The 17,866-nt window shown below is 37.7% G+C and overlaps 1 protein-coding gene across 1 annotated transcript in view; it reads left to right on the forward strand.

The window, feature by feature from the left end:
- The window catches only part of LOC108248859 (neuronal acetylcholine receptor subunit alpha-6-like), a 36,312-nt gene extending 18,791 nt beyond the window's left edge, over positions 1-17,521 (forward strand). The window contains exons 7-16 of the mRNA XM_037974598.1: positions 174-336; positions 545-660; positions 5,648-5,793; positions 11,198-11,307; positions 11,983-12,152; positions 12,399-12,556; positions 12,991-13,201; positions 14,486-14,623; positions 15,342-15,412; positions 16,154-17,521. Of these exons, the coding sequence (XP_037830526.1) occupies positions 174-336; positions 545-660; positions 5,648-5,793; positions 11,198-11,307; positions 11,983-12,152; positions 12,399-12,556; positions 12,991-13,201; positions 14,486-14,623; positions 15,342-15,412; positions 16,154-16,432 (1,562 nt within the window). The 3' untranslated portion in view covers positions 16,433-17,521. The remainder of the gene's footprint in view (positions 1-173; positions 337-544; positions 661-5,647; positions 5,794-11,197; positions 11,308-11,982; positions 12,153-12,398; positions 12,557-12,990; positions 13,202-14,485; positions 14,624-15,341; positions 15,413-16,153) is intronic.
- Positions 17,522-17,866: the final 345 nt, after the last annotated feature.

Genomic DNA, 17,866 nt, shown 5'->3' on the forward strand with positions numbered 1-17,866 from the left:
GAAAAACATCAGATATGTAGCTGATTTAGCACCACATACAAAAATAACCTTGATTGAAGAACTCAGTTGGAACATCAAAGTACCTGTTTCAGAGATCCATAATATTACAATATATGATAAAATGACTGTCAGTGTTCTTATTGTGAGTTTTACAAACTGTCTTCTGTTTGCAGAATCAGAGCCTCCCTCAATCGTCCCTGTGCTGACCTGCATGACTGGTAGGGGTGAAGCGTATCGTGGCAACATTTCTGTAACTTGGTCTGATCTAACATGTCAGAATTGGTCAGCACAGACTCCACATAAGCATGACTTCACACCAGAAAACTACCCCTGCAAGTAAGGAAAACCAATTGTAATCAATGATTAAAAGGAAAGAGTGGACAAGATGTTAGTGTACTTGTAGATTTGCACTTTACATTAAAAGGTTTTAACTAAGATTTCAAAATCCAAGTGTCTCACGTTTTTATGGTCCATTAAGTCAAATAGTATTTGAGTTTATGAAGGGTTTAACTTTTTATTTGCTTTCTGTGTTCTGCGTCATCAGAGGTTTAGAAAATAACTACTGCCGTAACCCTGATAATCAGAAGGCGCCCTGGTGCTACACCACCGACCAGAATACTCGATGGGACTACTGCAGTGTGCCAACTTGTGGAGATCCAGGTACAACAGAAGAAAACAGTGTCTCAGTTTTAGCTTTATATGAATTACACACAGTCCCCTCTGAAACTAATAGAGCAACAAGACATTTATTTATTTATTTTTGCTGTACTATAAAGGTATTTGAGTTTGACATCAGAAGATAAATCTGAAGTTCAGCTTTTCAGCTTTTCTTCTTGTGAGCAGGTAAATATGTGAATTAATAGATTTTAAATTTGCAGATTTGCTTGACCAGTTAAGAACTTTCCTCTTCTTTATCTTGATGAACTCCTCAGTGATTTGGGTTGGCAACAATTGTTGGTTAGGCCTAACATTTCCTCAAGAATTGCATGTCACCTACCATCTTTCTTGCCAAAGTTTTAAACTATCATCTTATTATCAGAATGGACAGAGTTGTAGGCCTTCTGGTCAAAACAGATATTTTGCTGAAATTTACAGACATCTTCTGGATACGATGTTAATGCGCTGCACAGCTGCACATTGCAAAACATTCGCTATTTTTTTTACTATTTTTTAGGCAATGGCCACAGCTCGGTGCTGTGTTACTGCCATTGCTAGCCAGCTGTATAGTAGGCTACAAACAGAAGAAAATTAAAAATTTACAGCACAGAGCAATGCATGATGTGAGCCACCATTTGCATGTAATTTTGCTCCTTGTCTTCAGCCTTTTCTTTTTTATGGCAAAAGGTTATCTATGTACTCGAATACAGCCTCCATTGCCAAAAGCAAATAAAAATGTGCCCAGGGAATAAAAACACCTTATTACGTCTCGGATCCCACCCATTTCTGTCCAAATCACAGAGATGCCTATTCACATTGGATTAGTATTATCACAGATGTTCAGAAAAATATAGTTGGTAATTTGCAAAGGAATTTTTACTTTACAAATTACTGACATGGCCGATTCGCACAGGATTAACAACACATCTCTGTAATTATTACCAATAGCATGTGGTCCCTAGGTAGAACTAATCCCGCTTTAGTCAATTTTACAAATATTAAGCAAAAAATTGGTGTGGCAGTAGCTGAGAGTCTTACCTAACACAAACTCCATGATCTTTGCTTAAAACTTTGCCATTAACTGTTAAAGTTAACACTCTCTGTTTGTTAGCAAAATACTATATTTCTTGAACCGCTGCACTGATTTTAGTGAAACTTAGAATGTAATCACTGCCTGTCTCTACAACTGATTAACATTTGGAGTCAACCCAATTCAAAATGGTCGCCACAGCTAATTGAATTAAGCCAACAAAAAAAACAACAAGCTATATCTCCATCAATTCATACAAATATTGAACTTAAGTTTTGTTTGGTAGTGGCTCATAGTCATCCCCATTATATACTCTGAGTGCTATCTTGCAAGATCTCCCAGTATGGCATGAAATAGCACATAGAGTCATTTACAATGTTTTACCAAAAACCATGCCAATAGCCAGAATTTTGAGGAATGCTAGGCCTTCAGTATTTTATGGAAAACATTCAATGCAGTTAATCACAATAAATAACCCAGTTTCATATTTTTTTAGTTTTTTTTATTTATAAAATCTTAACTCCTGTTGCACTCTCAAGCTGTTGAAATTAAAAAATGTAAATCTGAATTTTGATACTTATCAACTGATGTCCCACAGGGCTCTTTTTTGGGCCCAATTCTGTTTTGAGTGTACAATAATGAGAACTAACGATACCAAGCTTTCTAAATGGTACCAGAGGCCCAATAAAACAGCCGATGTTAGAATTACTAACTAACGTAGAGAGAGAAGGAAGGAGGGGGGGGGGGGGGGGGGGTGAGAGAGATGACAGAAACAGTGGAAAGTGTGCAGTGTGGTGTGTATGTTGTGTGTATGTGTGTGTGTGTGTGTGTGTGTGTTTTCAGATAGGTCCATGAATCACGTCACAGAGGCCATTGTCTTTGATAATGATGGAATGATATCAGCGAGCTCTGGACGGACACAGAGATGTAGGCAGAGGGGGACATCTTGTTTACATAGTTCCAGGAGAAATTTGAGATAGCTGACCAAGGTCAGCCTAGGGGAGCCAAATTCACAAACAAACAGTAATTGTTTTGGCTCAGGCAGACTTGTTTTTGTCTGCCTTGAAAGTCTTGCTGATACGTCTCAATGGCGAATCCAAACAGCCAAATTCCCAGACCATTCCGCCTTAATTCGACCCAAGTAACTTTCTCCAAGATGTAACCCATATTATTCATGAGTTCCAGAAACGCAATTCAGTCTGTGGTCCTGTAAAAGAATCACACCCAACTTGCGAGTCAGCTCCCGTGTATCCAGCGAAGAATGTCTTCTCACATGGCTCTGTGTTTTATTTTGCGCTTGGACTGTTTCTAGAAACAATAGATACCCAAATGGAAGTACAAAAACATGCAAAAAGTAAATTTTGTTTAATAGGTCCCCTTTACTAAATGACCTTGTCCACACATCTGCGATGAAGTTTACTCACCCCAAGTTCTGTCGCTTAAAAAACACATTAAGCCTATTCTGCTTTTGAACAAATGCATGGCAGAGACTCTTCCATTCAGCATGTAGATTCAGAGGCACAGGCTGCAGAGAAAAGCTTCCCTCATTACACCACTTGAGGGATGTCCCACATGGACCTAGTACCTGACATTTTTGTTAACTGTTGCCATACAAACAATGTAAAGTGGTAGAGACATCTTTAATGATAATTTCACCAGACAGTAATAAGACAGACATTTTAGGGAGGTTGCTATACAGTTTTAAATTCAATGAGAAATGTGATGTTTTATTTAGTCTCACAAGATCTTGTCCAGCAAGATCTCATTACACCCCTAACAAGGACCCTTTGTTACAGAACCTAAGATCTGACAACAGCAACAAGAATTAGTATATATCACAGTTGCAGACACCTAAGACAGAGTTTCAGGTATAAAGAGTTGGACTGTACCTGGCACTAATGTGATCCATATCTACAAGGGAGAAAATTCCATTTCAACTATGACACAATAAAAATTCATCCTTATATTTTTTTCTTAGATGAATGTCAGGTTTCAATTTTTGCCTTTTTATTTATGTACTGTTTAAAAACAGTTTTTTTTTCAATGATTTATTGGTGGGGCAAAAAAAAAACACCCCTGGATTTCTGCCCATGCACATCTACTGTCTAAAGAATCTGACTGCTCTCCATGAATATGAAGTAGCACAAATGAAACAGCTGCTAATTCATAGGACCCACTCAAAAGTTGCTGACCCAAGGTCGAATAGTTCTGATCATGAAGAACCCTTAGAAAAAGTCAATTCCATCCTACTAGAAGCCCAGGACCTGCCTCTGTACAACATGGGAGCTCCTGTCAGGCATCATAGTGGCTAAAATGAATAGGCACATGGCACAACAGATGAGTGGTGCACAGATTGGCATTTGCACCAACACCAGAGGAGCCAAGCACCAGCTACTGGCCAAAAGAACCATTGGTTAAGACTGTAACTCTAGATAACAATTCAAAGCGAATTGCAGCATCAAGTGTGACATATACCAAAGTGATGTTGTGTCCCCACTCCTGTTCTGCATTGGCCTGAGCCCTCTCAGCCAGATCATCACAAAGAGTGACTATGGATATTGATTCCAAAGAGAAGCAATTGCCAGCCGTTTCCTTTACATGGATGACATCAATCTATATTGACTCATATTGACTAATTGATCCACCTTAACAGGTTATACAGCATGGATATTGGAATGTCATTTGGAGTGGATAAATGCAGTCACATGTTATCTGAAAGAGGCAAGGTGATTACAACTGAAGGAGATCTGGAGATCCATTGGCACTAAGAGCAGCAAGAAAGGAACTGGATGCAGCCATTAGAGGGCAAAAGTGACACATGATCAGAAGATACAACTGATTTTACCACCAATGACCCTCTAAGCATGTGGAAGAGCACAAAGAGCATCACATAGTATAAAAAAAGGATGTTGACTGGATGTTGAGTAAAGTCCATAAATAGCCTCAAAATTTGTGCAAATTCAAGAGCTTTCAGGGACTTAGGCTCCTGGACCAAAAGACTTATATACTATAGACATGACATGTTGCTTTAAAGGCTCGGGCTGATGTGCGACAAAAGCAATGCCATCTTGCTAAAGTAATCTTAAAATCGCAAGGCCATGTGAACAATGCTGGGGACTAACGAAATTAAGATTTTTTTGTGAGTAAGATGAGTCCAATTTTACATTAACTCTATCATTCAAGTTCACAGATATGCACTGTTATTGTAATAATAACCATAAAACTAAAAAAACCTTATTTGAACAGACAATATTAATGATAATCATTAATTTAACAGGTATGTCAATTCAGAACCATATATCTACAATGACAACCTGGCCAAGACTATTTGGCTTATACAGTGCCTATAATAAGTATTATGTTTTATCCTTTTTTTGCTATTATAAATCAGTCATTATAAGTTGGCCATTTTGAGAATTTTTTTTTTTAAAACAACCTCCTTCAATGACAAAATGAAATAAAATTTCTACAAAGTAATTTCAGTTAAATAAAAATATTTATTGTAAATGATTGCATAAATATTGTAGCATTCTGCTGTGGTTAACTGTTGGTCACAAAGCCTCAGGGAGGGATTATGGGTAGAATTAATGTTCATTGTTAATCGTTTCTGTTAGCTGTTTATCATTGTTTTTTTTAGTGATTAGGCTGTTGTCATTAGCCTAATTTATGTGTTTATTATGTGCTAGTTTGTGTTAGGCCATTTAGTAGATGAAGATTAAGACATCCAAGGGGGTGAATACTCTACAAATGTAAGCAGAACAACGCTGTAGAGCACATAAAGAAACGTGTTCAAGGCTTTAAATTGCAATTCAGTGTGCAGAAAACACAGCAACAAAAAACTTTATCCTGCTTTATACATATCAAGGCATCATATTGGTCTCAAAAATTGCAAAGCAAAAAATCTAAAAATATATGTATTTAACTTTTACTTTTAGAAATAATCTGTCTAATATTTTTCAGCCCAAAACTGCAATGAACAGAATATTGTAAACCACCTGAAACTGACGAGAAACAAAGAGCTGCTCACCACGGGCCGTCCAGTGCAAAATCACAAATATCCTGTCAATGTATATCTCCAAATGGGGATTATTGCAATCCTAGATGTGGTAAGTTTATATTTGTATTTTTTACTTATTTAGAAAAACTTGACATGACAACATCAATTATTGACACTAGGAAGTTAGTCAATTTAGTTACTCAATTTGTGATTTTAAAAGAATGGGATCATCCTGCATTTTAAATTTATAAAATGCTACTTTATTAAATATTATTAATAAAAAAGGACAAAAAAAATCTTAAGACTTGTGAGTTTAGCTTTTAATAAGTTCTGTGTCAGTAACAATTATCTTACATCGGTCAAATTCTTTTTTTATTGTCCTGGATTTGAACCCTGTCATGCCAAATGTCCTTTTTTAAATTATTTGTCATGATGGGTGGAGAAGGAGGTGAACCCAGAGCGCAGACTCATAATAAAAAAACTAATTTATTAACTAAAGGATAAACGAAAGCAAAGGCTGGTGTGGCAGTAAGAACTAAACAAAACAAAACAAAATCCAAAACAGGGCAGGGATAAGACAACCATGACAAACCAGACACAGCATGAACAGAACCTGAACAAAGAGCAATGATCCAGCGGAAAAGTGGAGAGAGTGACCGGGTTTTAAGCACAGAGGAAAATCAAGTGAAGTGGGCACAGGTGAGTGATAATCATTGCAGGCAGGAGGAGATGGGTGGGCAGATAAACAAATAAGAAACTGGGGAGAAGAGAATGATGACCAGAACACGAAAAACAGAACATACATAGACAAAACATAAAACAAGAGTCTAAAATACAAAATAAATCAAAAACAATAAACCCGAAATCCTGACATTATTATTATTATTTGCCAATACTTCGGGGGCTGCGGTAGCTTGGTGGTCAGTGCTGTTGTTTTGTAATCCTGAGGCTGCAGGTTTGAGCCCAGGCTGTGACAGAAAGGGAATCCAGTGTAAAACAATTGCCAAATCGTTCGTGCAAGTTTGCTTGTTGTGGTGATCCCTGAAGAAGGATGCAGCCGAAAGGACATAATCATTATTTGTCAGTACTAAGTGGAATCTTTTTAATTTTAAGCTGCATCACAATACAGATGAGGATTTTTTTTCGTATTAAAGCAGTGAAATTTACAAATTTACGACTAATGCCAAGTTATAATTCAGGATTTTTAAATGGTAACAATCGTAAATGATTACAACCTCAGCAGAGCAATAACATTGTTCAGGTACATTTTTCTTTTTTACAACCTCATTTCCAATGAAGTTGGGACATTGTGTAAAACATAAATAAGAAAACAATACAATGATTTGCAAATCCTTTTCAGCCTTTATGTAATTGAATACACTACAAAGACAAGATATTTAATGTTCAAACGAATAAACTTTATTGTTTTTTGCAAATATTGACAAATTTTGAATTTGATGCCTGCAAACCATTCCAAAAAAGCTGGGACAGGGGCATGTCTACCACTGTGTTACATCACCTTGCCTTTTAACACTCGATAAACGTTTGGGAACTGAGGACACTAATTGTTGAAGCTTTGTAGGTGGAATTCCTTCCCATTCTTGCTTGATGTACAGCTTAAGCTGCTCAACAGTCTGGGGTCTCCGTTGTTGTATTTTGTGCTTCATAATGCGCCACATATTTTCAAGGGGAGACAGGTCTAGACTGCAGGCAGGCCGGTCTAGTACCTTCACTCTTTTACTATGAAGCCACGCTGTTGGAACATGTGCAGAATGTGGCTTGGTATTGTCTTGCTGAAACAAGCAGCATATCCCTAAAAAAGACGTTGCTTGAAAGGCAGCATATGTTGCTCCAAAACCTGTATGTACCATTCAGCAAAATAATGAGGCCTTCACAGATGTTCAAGTTACCCATGCCATGGGCACTTATACACCCCCATGATATCTGAAAACAATGTGAAATGTGGACTCGTCAGACCACAGGACACTTTTCCACTTTGCATCAGTCCATCTTAGATGAGCAGCTGGCGGCGTTTCTGGGTGTTGTTGATATCTGGCTTTTGCTTTGCATTGTAAAGTTTTAACTTGCACTTGATGATGTAGAGATGAACTGTGTTCACTGACAATGTTTTTCTGAAGTGTTCCTAAACCCATATGATACAGAATGATGTTGGCTTTTAATGCAGTGCCACCTGAAGGATCGAAGGTCACGGGCATTCAATGTTGGTTTTCAGCCTTGTTGCTTACTTGCAAAGATTTGTCCAGATTATCTCAATCTTTTGATGATATGATGGAATGTAGATGATGAAATCCCTAAATTCTTCACAATTGTACGTTGACAAACATTGTTCTTAAACTGTTGGTCACACAGTTGTTCACAAAGTGGTGAACCTCACCCCATTCTCGCTTGTGAATGACTGAGCTTTTCAGGGATGCTCCCTTTATACCCAATCATGACACTCACCTGTTCCCAATTAACCTGTTTACCTGTGGAATGATCCAAACAGGTGTTTAAGAGCAACCCTCAACTTTCCAAACTGTCCCAGCTTTTTTGGAATGTGTTGCAGGCATCAAATTAAAAATGAGTGAATATTTGCAAAAAACAAAAACGCTTATCCTTTTGAACATTACATATCTTGTCTTTGTAGTTTATTCAATTGAATATAGATTGAAAAAGATTTGCAGATAATCTTATTTTGTGCATGCGTGTGTGTTTGCAGATAGGTCCATGAATCACATCACAGATGTCTTTGATAATGTGATGTGACTGTTTATCAGCCAGCCCAGAGCAGATCCACAGATGTTCTTAGGCAGGAGGGGGCAGAGCATCTTGTTTACATAGTTCCAAGGAGAAATTTGAAGATAGCTGACCAAGGTCAGCCTAGGGAAGCCAAATTCACAAACAAACAGTAATTGTTTTGGTTCAGGCAGACTGTTTTTGTCTGTCTTAAAAGTCTTGCTGATACTTCTCAATGGCTAATCCAAACAGCCAAATTCCAGGACCATTCTACCTGATTCGAGCGAGCAACTTCCTCAAGATGTAACCCATATTATGAGTTCCAGAACCCCAATTTAGTCCAACTTGCAATTCAGCTCCCGTATCCGCACAGTTTGATTGTTGACCGCGGAACCCATCAAACAAATTTGACGATAAGTCAGGTAACCGCTTAATCCAAACAGCAGAAATCCTGTTATCAAAACGCAAATATGTGAAGATCTTCCAAAGACAAAAATTGTCAGACAAACAATTATTTCATTTCCTCCAGGAATCCATTGTGTATCCAGCAAAAAATGTCCCCTCAGGGTAAGTCAGAGCTCTCCCAAGTTCTGTCTTCCCGTCAAGAAAATTTGATCAATTGCGTTGAGAGACCAGCTGATCAGATCCATGGTTTAAAAAATTTTGGAGAATATGAAAAATAGAGGCTCCGAAAGAAAGCAGGACTGGGGGGGTGGAGCAGTTCAGGAGACAGAGAGACAGAGAGAAAAGAAAACACTTCCACCTTCCACCAGGAGCAGAGCGATAAAAAAAAAGCTTCAAGCTGCCTCCCTCTTTGATAATACACCCAACATTCCATGTCTTGCTAGTCAAACCTGTCTTGTCCAGTCCATTGTGCTCTCCGACCAGTTACCCAACACCCGCCTGGCTCATCAATGACCATCTGGCAGTCTCAGTGCAGCCCATCCTTCATGTTCACTGTATGGGTCAGAGCCTACAGTACCTAGTCAACCTGGAAGGGTAAAGCCCTGAGGAACGTTCCTGGGTTCCTTGGTTCCTTGGTTCCTTGATTCCTTGGTCATTTATCTTTGATGCTATTCTCATTCCTGACTTTTTTAGACCTCATTCTGAGAAATGCTTTCAGGTGGCGACCATTATGTAAGGGGTACTGTCAGGGTTCTCAGTTGTCAAGAGTCACCCTTCCCCCCTCCAGGAGGAGAGGCATGCTCTGAGCAGTCTGTCGTGAGGAACATGTGCCCTTGGCAATCTATTTTCACAAGGAGGCTCATTCTCATTATTTTCTCACTACTCATTGCTTTTCATTAGTCCAATAATTTTCACACGGTCAAGTTAATCTCAGCCCTGCTCGGATTTCTTTTTATTAAATCATTGTCTGTGAATGTTTGAAAGTTGAACTTACTCTTGTGTTTACCTGTGCTTCTTCTAGTTCTCTGTGGCAAAACTTAGGCACCTCTTCCTTGTGAAATATACTTTATTGCCAAAGGTATTCACTCACATATCCAAATCACTAAATTCAGGTGTTCAAATCACTCCCATGGCAACAGATGTATAAAATCAAGCACCTATGCATGCAGACATGTTCTCTTGAGTGATGAATTACGCTTCTCTGTCTGCCAATCCAATGGACAAGTCTGGGTTTGGTGGTTGCCAGGAGGACAGTACTTGTCTGACTGCATTGTTGCAAGTGTAACGTTTGGTGGAAGGGGGATCGTGGTGTGGGGTTGTTTTTCAGGAGCTGGGCTCGGCTGCTTAGTTCCAGTGAAAGGAACTCTCAATGCTTCAGCATACCAAGACATTTTGAACAATTTTATTCTCCCAACTTTGTGGGAACAGTTTGGGGACGGCCCCTTCCTGTTTCAACATGATTGAGCACCAGAGCACAAAGAAAAATCCATGAAGACATGGATGAGTGAGTTTGGTGTGAAAGAACTTGACTGGCCTGCACAGAGTCCTGACCTAAACCTTGTAAAACAACTTTGGTATGAATTAGAGCAGAGACTGTGAGCCAGGCCTTCTCATCCAACATCAGTTTCTGACCTCACAAATGAGCTTCTGGAAAAATGGTCAAAAATTCCCATCAAGACTCTTAAACCTTGTGGAAAGCCTTCCTAGAAGAGCTGAAGCTGTTATTGCTGCAAAGGGTGGGCCAACATTTTATTAAACCATGTGGATTAAGAATGGGAGGAAACTCAAATTCATATGTGTGTAACTTTTTCAAGATTTGACCAAAACAACTATAACTCAATCATTTCGCAAAATAAATCAAATAATATTAAATAACAGCTTAGTTTCAAACTCTGGTGTTAAAGGCAGCCTTAAATTCTCTTTAGGTTCTGTACAGTTCTGAAGTAGGTCTCTCAAACATTAAACTGCAGCTGTTTATATATTAATTTTTGAACTAATTTAATAAAAACACCATTCAGACCTACCTTTATTTTTTGTCAAACCTAATATAGCTAAGGTTTGGCTGCTTGAATTGATATTTAAGAATGTATTGCATAGTTAAGTTTTAAGATACTTTGATGTTTGTATTGTGAGCTACAAGATGTTATATATATATTACCTTTATTGCTTTTTTTTGTCCACAGAGAGAGCTTGACCAGACTTTAACTATACATATTTGGACTCTAATAGTAAGTGTCCTTAATAAATAAAAGAAATGGAGCTGTTTTGGAGCTGTTCATTAACTGTGGAAAGTTTTTTCTTTAAATCCTGTATTGTCTTTCTTTTTTCTGTCTCACCTACCTTCCTACCTTTCTTACACTGTTCCTGTTTAGAAATGGAGGAATCCCTATATAAAGTGGAGTCCAAATAGTTTTTGTGGAATTGAGTCAATAATTGTTCCAGCTGAAAGTTTGTGGAAGCCTGATATAATTATTACAGAACAGTAAGTCTGAAAAGCATGTGCTCCTGCATCCATTATTTCTGCATATTTAACAAAAGTTACTACTGATACATAATTGTGACATTTAAAGAAAAAAAAATTCAGATTCTGCAACACTAATGAAAAAAATATAATAACCATATTTATAAACAACATATTTGTTACAATCCTGAAACATGTAACAAAATTCTTGAAGTTAATCATTATTTCAAACATGAAGAAAATATTTTTCAAGTGTTTTTTTTCCAAGCAACAAGAACGTTTGGGTTGAAAAAATTATTTGTCTGATGAAGAAATGCAGGCAGGTTGGCAGAGCTGCTATCTTGTAAAACAAAACTGAGCACAAAACAACAACTGCACCATGTGTACTATGAAGCAGGATTAACAATTTAACCAGCTTTGATGAACTGAGAGCTTTCAGTATTCTGAGGATGCATTTGTAATTGGCTGGATCACCATGGTAAGAGATGCTGCTTCAGAGCAGAGTTTTATCTTAAACTGTCTGTAAAAAGTGCAACACTTCACAGACAAAATCTGACTGAAACAAAATTTATGTATCATCAGGCAGAAGGATTGAACAATGATATCTGATGTAACTAAATGATTTATAAACAGATCTGTGTGATACTTTATTCAAAGCTTAAATTAAATTACCTATGTGTATTTCTTTTCCTACAGGATAGAGAGGACCAAAAACCCTCCAAACCCTTATCTCACAGTTAAGTATGACAATTGGGTTTATTGGTCAAACGAAGAGGTGATGGTCACCACTTGTAAGATGCGCATTCACAAATTCCCTTTTGACACTCAGAGCTGTGACATCTCCTTCAAGTCTGTTGCATACCCTGGTAAGCCTTGTTTATCTGTGAAATAACAATGTTACAAGATTATGTTAAAAATCCCACACATATTGTCATTGTTACTTTGACAAACATAATCCAATTTTTGAAACATTAAAGTTGAAAATATTCAGTGATGAATGCTGACACTTTGTGTTGTGGAAGTTGTAAATTTTTGCCAGCACCTAAAATAGCTTAAGATTTAAGCACACAGCTATACAACTTCAGTTATTTATTTTAATTTTTTCACCTTAGGAGATAAATTACAGATTACAACTTTTAAAAATGATGGCCAAGCTACAAGGATTTCTGAAACATCGATCAAAACTCAGTATGAGTGGAAGTTTAAAAATATACATGTAAGCGAAAGGACCGTCTCTTTACCCTGGAAACAAAATGTGGCTGTTTACACTGTAAGTATTTCAAATTACAGCAACACATTACATATACTGATGTGAACAAAATATTTTATGCTATTTCTACTTCTTATTAAAACCTTTCCAATGGTGAACTGTGAGGATTTGAGTTATTTTTCAAGTTTGTTTTTTATTGGGTTTATTGGGTTTTCTTTCTGTGTTTAGTTTTTTATGTTGTAAGTTGTTGTGTAGTCTGCTCCCTGTGCCCTCTGTGTGCCATCACTGTCTCTCCCAGTAATTTCCATGTCAGTCGTCCTCTTCCTCTCACACCTGTTCCATGTTAGTAATCAGTCACCTGTTTCCACTTACTCGTTACCCTCAGCTTTTAAAACCTGTTCATCTAATTCTTAAATATATATGCTTTTATTTTTGTGATGTTTTGTATTAAAAGCAAGAAACAGATTTGATGATTGTACTTGATCATTTCATAGATCTGCGTTAAGAGACATGCTGACTTCTACATCGCCAACTTCCTGATGCCCATCCTCTTCTTCTTATGTCTGGACTTGGCTTCCTTCCTGATTTCAGACACTGGAGGCGAGAAGCTCAGTTTCAAAGTTACTGTGATGCTTGCTGTCACAGTGATGCAGCTTCTTCTCAATGAGATTCTGCCCAGCTCCTCTGACGAAATTCCAGTCATAGGTAGACAAAAAAAAAATTCTTGGGTTTCTCAAACAGTGCACTTTATCTTTAAGTCACGTTCACAACCCGCCGTGTCTGTGTTTTGAGGGCTCGCAGCTGAGCTGCAGGGTCCTAGAAATCCCAGATGGAAAGTTAAGTTTGAAAAATAGTATGGACAAAGTACTTATCAAGTGCTGGTTGCATGTTTGAGTTGTAGTAAATTATGGATGGTTGGTTCATGGAGGACCCAATGATGCAAGCAGCAGGTGACTGGCAGGTATTATTCAAAAAAATGTTTTATATTTAAGAAAATCCAAGCATGTCGTTATAAACAAAAAATCATGACTGAATAGGGAAATTACTTGTGAAGATCTGACACTGAACATGAGTATAAGTACTGGGTTGGGTTATCAGTAAATAGGTGCAGCTGGGGTGATTGCACATTGTAACAAGTGAGTTACAATGCAAAACAGGATAGCTGAGGGATACTATGAACAGAAACATGAAATGCAAGTTGTGCAGCAAGAGGATGTAAGAAGGATGATCTTCACTTTGCTGCTGTTTTAAGCTCTTGTTAAAAGAGGGTTGGTGAGTTTCTGAAACTGTCTGGTAACTTTGAAGTTTTCTTAATTTAAGCTTTAGTAGTTGGCTATGTTTAATTAGGCCATGTCTAATTTGTAATCAGCAAGTTTGGGGAAAGCTTTGTGAAGCTTGATTTGGTTTCTGTTAACCTGTTTGAGGGTATTTTTTTGTCCTTTTGTGGTTTTGGTTTGTTACACGAATGGAGAAAGTTTATCAGTGATCATGTAAAATCCTGTCCATCGTGGCATGAGTTTGCGGGTGAGTTTTCTTGTCTCAGCTTTTGTCTGTTCAATCTTTTGAGCAAAATTGTAGTACCAGATCCTGTCCCCCACTTGAAGTTCTTCATGTGAGGCTTTCTGATTGTAGTAAGCTTTCCATCCTCCAGCTGTTTTCTACAGAGTTCTCTGGGCAAAGTAGAAGATTGCTTGCAGATGTTTGTTTTACTATCATCACAAAGCCCCTAATAGCCATGCTCTTGACTTGGTTTAGATGTACACTAGAAGTACAAGTTTAGTATGTAGTGTGTTCTTGATATGTTGCAAGACCAGTAGAATTTGCATGTGAAAGACTCGACTTCCTATGAACTAAACAGGCGCAAGTGGATGTGTATGGTTTAAAGTATAGACTGCCTGTAGAAGCACTTACAGTGGGTTGTGAGTGAGGCGTAACTCAGAACTCAGTGTTCACAATAATGAACCTGCACCTCTCACCTCCTTACCCCAGCAATCTTCTGCATTGGGATTTTCTTGCTGATGCTGCTGAGTGTGCTGGAGACGATTCTGGTGATGTATCTCATCGAGAAAGACTTTTCAGCACAAGAGAAGGAGACAGATGGAAAACAAAACCTGAAGAAGAAACAAGGTATTAAACACATAAACATGTTTTAGTGGTGAAGCTGAACACACGTTCTGGAAATCACCTCAGTCTGAGATACTCGCATAAGAACACTTAGTGTCTGTGTGAAAGAACAAGACCAGCGAATGTCAAAACCAAGATTCTGAGGGCTTGAGACCAGGTTACTGTAAAACCAGCACCAGACTAGTAAAAAGCTTAATTTGGAAGCTCACTTTAAAGATCCACATCTAGACTTGTTTTGACTGGATGTGGACCAAATTGTATTTACTAATCTATAACAGGAAGATGTTATCCCTTAATTTGATGTGTGAGAAGTTTTCTTTATTCTCACTTGATAAAGACAAAAAGTAGGAGTAAAAATTAACATGTTCATATTTTTTTCTGTCTAATATCAGTTGTTTAATGCCTAAGTTATTGCTTAAGACAGATTTCTTTGTCCACTGAGATATAATTTATTGATAGGCACTCAGCCACATTTTACTGCTTTAAAATTCAAACAAAGAAAAACCCATCCAGTCCTCTCTGTATGAGATCAAAACAAGAGTGAGTAAAAATGAGGTTGATTACGAGACAGAAGAACTACAAAAACTTGCCTTCTCTTTTCTACAGCAACATTGGTGCACATTTAGTTGTAATTTTTAAATTCATAAGGAGATAAGTCCAGCTTTTGATTAGTAATTAATCAAATAACGTTTGAATATCTTTGCCCAATATTCCCTTCTAGAAATTAAAATCTGCTGTTGCACTGCATCCATCCATGAGTCATCTGAAGAAACACCATTTGAGATCAAAGAGGTAAAAGCTGTGTTACACTTTCATGCAAATGTGGAACAGTGAAGTATAAAAATGTTGACAGGGATTCTGTTTACAGGAAAATTAGCTGTGGGTTTCTGATCCCCTGCACTAAGAAAATGGTGTGATGATTTGGGTTTTCTGTGTTATGGTTTTGTTTTTATTTAGTTTGTTGGTTTGTTTGGTTTCTGTCTTGTCTCTTGTTTCATGTTTCATTTGCTCCTCCTCAGTCTCTCTCTTTATCTCCCTGCCACACCTACACCTGTCCCCACTTTGTAATCACGTCACCTGTCTCCATTTACCTAATTATCCTCAGTCTTTAAAACCCAGTCATTGCCTTCCACACTCTGCTTGTCCATTGTTATTTGTTTTCATCGTCACTGGTTGTTTGTTTCCGTCCTGCTTGTTCCCGGTTCTGTTTCTGTTAGTTTTTAGTTTGTACTTTATTTGTTTGCTGCCTCATCAGCCTTTGTTTTGTTAACTTTTCTTATTTAATAAATTAAGTTCCTTTTTAAGATGAGTCTGCGTTCAGGGTTCTTCTGTGTAACTCCCGATCTTGACAAATGGGTCAGATCAAAATCTAACAAAGTTCTAATCTGGACTTTAGGAGGAACCAGGAGGCTTGAATAAATGCACTTTCATGTGCCTTGTGTTTTGTTGTTTTAATGTTAAATAAAATCAGGTAACAGACTCGGGTGGTCTTATAATCCTGTTGGTAACCTGTCTGTTAAATCTTATTTGCAGAGCTTAAGAGATCAACTGACTCAGGTGACCCTCACCCTGACAAAGGTCTTAGATGAGCTGGGAGATGTGAAAAACACAATAAATCTCACCAGCAACAGGAGGGACGAGGACAAGGAAGGCTACTGGACCAAAATGGCCAAAAAAATCAACAAGATTTTCATGATTTGCTATTTTCCAGCAGTTTTTCTGTTTTTAGCCATTATTCTTGTACATTGGACCACAGATGATAATCTTGATGAAAAGATACGTCAATGCAATTCGACACATAAGGATAATTAGTAAAGTGGGTAAAATTAGTAAGCAAGGTTAATTGGTAACTAAATTGTCCCTTGGTGTGAGTGAGAGGTGAATAGTTGTTCGTCTCTGTGTGTCCCTGTAATTTACTTGTGACCTGTCCAGGATGTCCCCTGCCTCTTGTCTCTGCTGGAGATAGGCACCAGCTCCTCGTGATGCTGCCTGGAAAACGGGTGAAGAAAATGAATGGATGTATGGATGAATAAATCAAAATCATCAATAACTTGCAATCCTGTATTGATGTAACACAAGATTGTTTCCATGTTTTCTGTTCAAGAGAAGATCTATATAAGGGGAAAAAAAGTAACTAACTAGAAATTTTTGTATGCCGTCTCTTGTCAAAATTTTCTTGTATTTATGAACCCATGACTATTAATTAACTAAGACTATTAATGAGAACACAAGTTTGAGATGATCAAACAGTCAGATTTGGATTTGTGACAAGTGAGCGATTTTTGCTAAACTCTCTTACCTGTGGTTAATTTATGTATAGGGGATGTAGCTAGATGTAATTGGGCTGTGAGCTATCTGTATAGAAACATTAATATGCTGTGTTTATTCTGTCATTTTACTTCATATTCACTTACAAGACTTGCCTTACAGCTGTAACTACGACCTGTTTTGTCTATGTGCGTGTTGGGTAGAAAAGGTCAATTTGTGATATTCAGTCTTCACCACTGACATTTACTTACAGGTATATCTGCTCTTTTGACATTTTTATTCTCTGAAATTCTTCATCTTGTTTCATTATATAGGACCACAAATATAAATACTGCAACTCAAAGTATTATGTGATTTCATGACTGATGTGATGCCTTACAGTACAGAATTTATACTGCCTAAACATCAACAGCAAGATGTATTATTGCATGTTAACAAACATCCTGTGTAGTTTCTGCAGTCAGATGGTCACAATAAGCCTACAAGGCTTGCTCCGGACATGTCTGTAAAACTGCAGATGTTTATCATTATCAATGTTGCATGCTTCACACACTTCAGCTCATCTAACTCATGTACTCAGGAGTGTTATTAAGTTGATTAATTGTGGTCATAATGAGGATTATATAAAGAAAAACGATGAATGTTTAAATGTTTAAATTCACATTATAATAAACAGTGAATGTAATTTTCATGTCTGAGTCTGATAGTTTAACTGTGGTTTTGATTTGGTTCTGTTGTTTTCTTGATCGTAACAACTGTTCTGGTTGTCTTAGGTGGTTCTGAATTGTCATTGGTTTCTGTTTTTAGTTAAATGGTAAATGGCCTGCACTTGTATAGCGCTTTATCTTGTCCAAGGACCCCAAAGCGCTTCACACTACAATAATTCACACACTAATGGCGGTAAGCTACATTGTAGCCACAGCTGCCATGGGGCGGGTTGACAAAAGTGAGGCTGCCATCACACCGGCACCACTGAGC

The sequence above is a fragment of the Kryptolebias marmoratus genome, linkage group LG3 (genome assembly GCF_001649575.2).
Source record: "Kryptolebias marmoratus isolate JLee-2015 linkage group LG3, ASM164957v2, whole genome shotgun sequence".
NCBI classification, from domain to species: domain Eukaryota; kingdom Metazoa; phylum Chordata; class Actinopteri; order Cyprinodontiformes; family Rivulidae; genus Kryptolebias; species Kryptolebias marmoratus.